General features: G+C 26.1%; 2 protein-coding genes across 2 annotated transcripts in view; both read right to left on the minus strand.

The window, feature by feature from the left end:
• The window catches only part of LOC108752209 (lysosomal aspartic protease-like), a 3990-nt gene extending 2456 nt beyond the window's left edge, over positions 1-1534 (minus strand). Inside the window, exon 1 of the mRNA XM_018492886.1 lies at positions 1480-1534. Coding sequence (XP_018348388.1) covers positions 1480-1534 — 55 coding nt within the window. The remainder of the gene's footprint in view (positions 1-1479) is intronic.
• An 868-nt stretch (positions 1535-2402) lies between these two features.
• Positions 2403-4571, minus strand: part of LOC108752226 (lysosomal aspartic protease-like) — a 3571-nt gene continuing 1402 nt past the window's right edge. The window contains 6 exon segments of the mRNA XM_018492908.1: positions 2403-2535; positions 2997-3115; positions 3302-3464; positions 3538-3648; positions 3802-3998; positions 4088-4206. Of these exon segments, the coding sequence (XP_018348410.1) occupies positions 2403-2535; positions 2997-3115; positions 3302-3464; positions 3538-3648; positions 3802-3998; positions 4088-4206 (842 nt within the window).

The raw sequence follows: 4571 nt of genomic DNA on the forward strand, positions 1-4571 counted from the left end.
TATATATATATATATATATATATATATATTGCAAATACACGAAGAGATACAAATATCATACAACATACAAATTTCGGACAAATTACAATAATTAATCATTTTAAATTTAATTTCTACTTATTTTTAGATATTATTTATGTCTCAACATTTCAGTACTAAGTAATGAATGCAATTCACTTTAACCTATTTAGGCATTAATATAACATTTAGATATTTTAAATGCAAATTTTAATTTTTATGAGCCTTTTGGCTCAAAAGCCTTTTTTATAAGATTATCTTACACCCAAGGACATATTTTTACAGTTTTGTTCTAATTATCGTTGAAGTATTTGTCACGAATCAACATTATCACTATCTCACCTTAACAATTCCGAGTTGATCAACTCCACAAGTGCCACGATTAACACAAAAGATTGAAACATGTTTATCGAATTTCGTAGCAATTAAAGTTAGGAATCAAATATCAAGAATGTTTTAGAAGCGTTGTAACTCCTTTTCAAATCAGTTCATAGTTGGAACGCATAACATACAAGAAAAAAGTCAATTATTATTAGCGTTCCCAATGCTGTTTACGAGCTTATGTACGTGACTGTGTTTAGAAGTGGGTGAAAAGAAGGACAACGGAACAAGCAGAGCTTTCTGAATACAATCTTGGTTTTTTTCATTTACTAATCTCTAATAAACTTTTAAAAAATTGTGTTATGCATTTAAGCATACCTCTCACATTACGCGACTCAATGTTTTAGATACTCAATGTTTTAGATCTGAAAAAAGTTGTTAATTTTAAAATTATGTACTATTTGTCTTGATAGGTTTACAAAAGAACAGTGTAGTGTCAAATAACTGAAATAATGAAAGCGATTGAGAATCGGCGCGGTACATAATGTGCTAAAATTTATTTAAAAACAATATATAATTTGTTTTATATATTTACATAATTTAGTGTTCCGATTTATTTTTACCATCTTCAGCAGTTAATTTTATACATTCATCGATATTTTATATTCTTTTTGACGTATAAGCAGCACAAATAAAAATTTATTATTTAAAAATAATACTGTAATTCTTAACCGATTAAGACGAATATTTGTAATTTATATGTTAAAAAATTTTAAAGAAAATTGTAGAAACTGATTTTTAAGTAAGAGTTCCTGAAATATGTTATATTATAATAATCTGGAAATTATTTTTATGTTACCAGAAGTTAAGTAATTAGAAGTTGAATTATTTGAGTTAAAGTTGTTTTTTATATATCGCGCTGAACCTCATATAAAGATTTTCAGCATTGAATCTAATGTTAAAATTAAGATTTAATTATTGAAAGTAATCAATGTTGCTGTCAACATTAAAAAGCATGTTTTAACTGTTGTCATCTAGCTGATGTCATTGAATCATTGCTACAAATCTAACTCAACATTTTATTTTAATTTATTCACAGTAATCTAAAAAACAAATCATTTTGACGCAGTTAAGTATTACGATCTGTATTTTTGTACAATAAATTTTCTTTTATCCTCAATGGGCAATGAAACATCTTGTGAAAGAGAGAAAGATTAAGAAACTTTTCAAATCCAATCCAATTAACTGGTTAGTTGAAAGTATAATTGTGAAAAAAAATTAATTAATTAAAATAATTGTCAACATTTAAAAGGAAATAAAAAAAAGAAAAGAATTCGAATGCAAGTATGATGCCTATAGATCAAATATGTAAAATAAAATTTTTTTTAAATAACATCAACATACATATTTCATGTAATTACAAATTTGGATAATAAAGAAATAAATAAAAGTTAAGTGTCCGAAAAAATATGGCCCTCTTACTATAATCAATATGTTTTACTTATTTCTTTATTGCAGTTTAAACAACTTGTCCAAAAATAATTTATAATTTTTTAAAATTACTTAAATGCACAAAATTATATTTTTTTTAAATATTATATTAAAATTATCATTTCCTAGAAATATAAAATGTAATCAATAACATTAATTATGGCTTAAAACAGTTTATTGCTTTAGACAAGTTTACAAATGCAGAGTTGAAAAGAATACATACAACTTCTATATTTTATTAAAAAAAGAAAAGAAAAATAATGAAAAGTACAGACCAAATTATATTTATAATTCGTGTGACAATGCGATATTATGATGAAATAATGAGCTATAAAGTAACAAATCGATAACGATAATATCATACATCTTCGATCTAATTTTCTAAAGAATATTACATACGCATTGATCTAAGAATATCGTTAACGCCTAAGTAATCCCATATAAAAGGTACAATTAGCATAAGGATCATGGATAATTGTTCTAAAGAAAGAGTGCAAAATTTAATTATTTACTTATTACTATCATTTAATAAATCTTCTAGCATTTAAAGTTATCTCTTAAAAAAACGATACTTATTTTGACTTCGCAAATCCCACTCGATCGTTCCCCATGTCAAACTCAGTATAAAATTGATTAAGAAATGGAGTACCCAAAATCCAAATATCCCTACTAGACTTTACGAAAGTGCTTGTGCATGTCATTGTACTGTTTCTCCAATCGATCTACAAATCGAATATGATGTTTTATTTTAAAACAATTTACAGCTCATGTGTGTGTGTCTGTTCATTACCATCTTACATTGCGACATCAAAATCAAAGAAAATACATTAAAAAAGCATTGCAAATTACAATAAAATATATTTTTTAATAAAACAACATTGCAGTTGATATATTTGCAAAATATACCCAACTCTCTGCATGTGTTACAATAAAATCAATAAATAACCTTATAATTGAAATTGAATTATAACCAGAAAACGAAATTAACTATATAACTTGCGAGAAAATCAGTATATTCCTGCTTACAAGTGTATTTTATTAAATACAAAAATTATTATCTTGAAAAATGCATCTAATTAATATATTTTACAAAAATTTTTATGTATTTTATCGCTTCTGACATCATCAATCTGAAGATTCGTGGTAATTGATCAGGAATATTAAACCTTTATTTAACTATATTTACCATTCTAGTATAGATGTAATCTTGTGCAGTGATTACGAATGGTTTACCACTCAGAAAGAAAGTAACATTGGGCAACTCAGAAATCTGATTGCAATCCACCTTTAAACAAAGTATAGTACCTACTAGTAATCCATATTAATATAATCAATAACATAACAAAGCTTAGTATTAATAAACCATAGTATTGTCAATAGCAACAAATCAGATATTTATTAATTTATTATCAGTAATTTATTCAGTATCATTAAAAAAAAGATGCCATTGGAAAATTTATCATTTACTTACAAGTATTTCTCCGCCATAATGAGGAATTCCAACTCGTTTTAATGAATCTAATTCGTTGTTAATAAATTCGATATCTGATGCTGGTCCAGACAGTCCCGGAAAACCAGTGTGAGCGATAGCTTCACAGCCATAAAAACATAAAATCATATGTTCCATTTTTATCCTACAGCATTAAATTAGCTGATATATAATCTGTTGACATATATGTATATGTAGTTTAAAAAATAATAACGTACTTATCCATGGCAAATTGCCAGTATCCTTTGTTGGTTACATTAACATAAGTGAACTCAGTGTTATAATAAGTGGGGTCGGAACCACCCAATATCAGTTGACTACCGTAATTTCTATAAATATTATGTTTTTTTCAACGTTAAAAAAAATATTGTTTTTTAAAAAATTTTTACTACAAAACTTTTTAAAAAACAAAATTTTGTAATGTAGGAAAACGAATCGTTCAAGTGAAACCATATTTTTAGACATTAGAAGGAGATACGTGCCGATTCAGATAAAAACTAAAAACAGGCGCAGACACTAGTCCTTGTTCAATCATGCTGGTGAAAACGGGAGGCACTCCTTTTGTAGAAAACTCAGGATAACCCATTCCTAAGATTCCGTCGTATGCCAAAAAGGTAAAAGCCGAATCTGGTGTTACCGCTTCTGTAAATGTTTGATTTCGGACACGAATGCCAGCAATCTATAAAACAAACACATGTGCTTCTTTAAAAAAACCTTTATAAATTGTAATTGAGATAATATAGAACTGTTTGCTTGACGACATCCTACATTCACTACATCAGTAGATAAGTATCCAGTAAGCGCACCAACCGCATAATTGAGTCCGATATAAGTACCAACTTCTATGTGCGTGTGGGATTTACTACTATTATATTTGTTATGTGACGCTGTATAAAATAATAACACAAAATCAGTTATTGTCAAAAATGTTAATATTAATTTCTCTTTATTAATTTAATGATATATATGTTAATAATTGTATAAGATTAAAATCAATTATTGTTTCTTTGCTTTAACATATGAATTGTACCATGTATCAAAGATAATTATTTATACATTTAAAATAAATACGATAAATAAAATTAATCACATATGATTGTAAAACTTAATTTCATAATATTTACATTCAATAATTTTAATTTAAAATTAGGCTTTACATCATCATAAAAATTATACTTAAAATATATAGATTGCCTTCGTACTTTATGTTTTTACTTACAATTAATCATAAAAATAAAAAAACAATTAAAAT

This window comes from Trachymyrmex septentrionalis, unplaced genomic scaffold (assembly GCF_001594115.1).
Source record: "Trachymyrmex septentrionalis isolate Tsep2-gDNA-1 unplaced genomic scaffold, Tsep1.0 scaffold6, whole genome shotgun sequence".
Lineage (NCBI taxonomy): Eukaryota > Metazoa > Arthropoda > Insecta > Hymenoptera > Formicidae > Trachymyrmex > Trachymyrmex septentrionalis.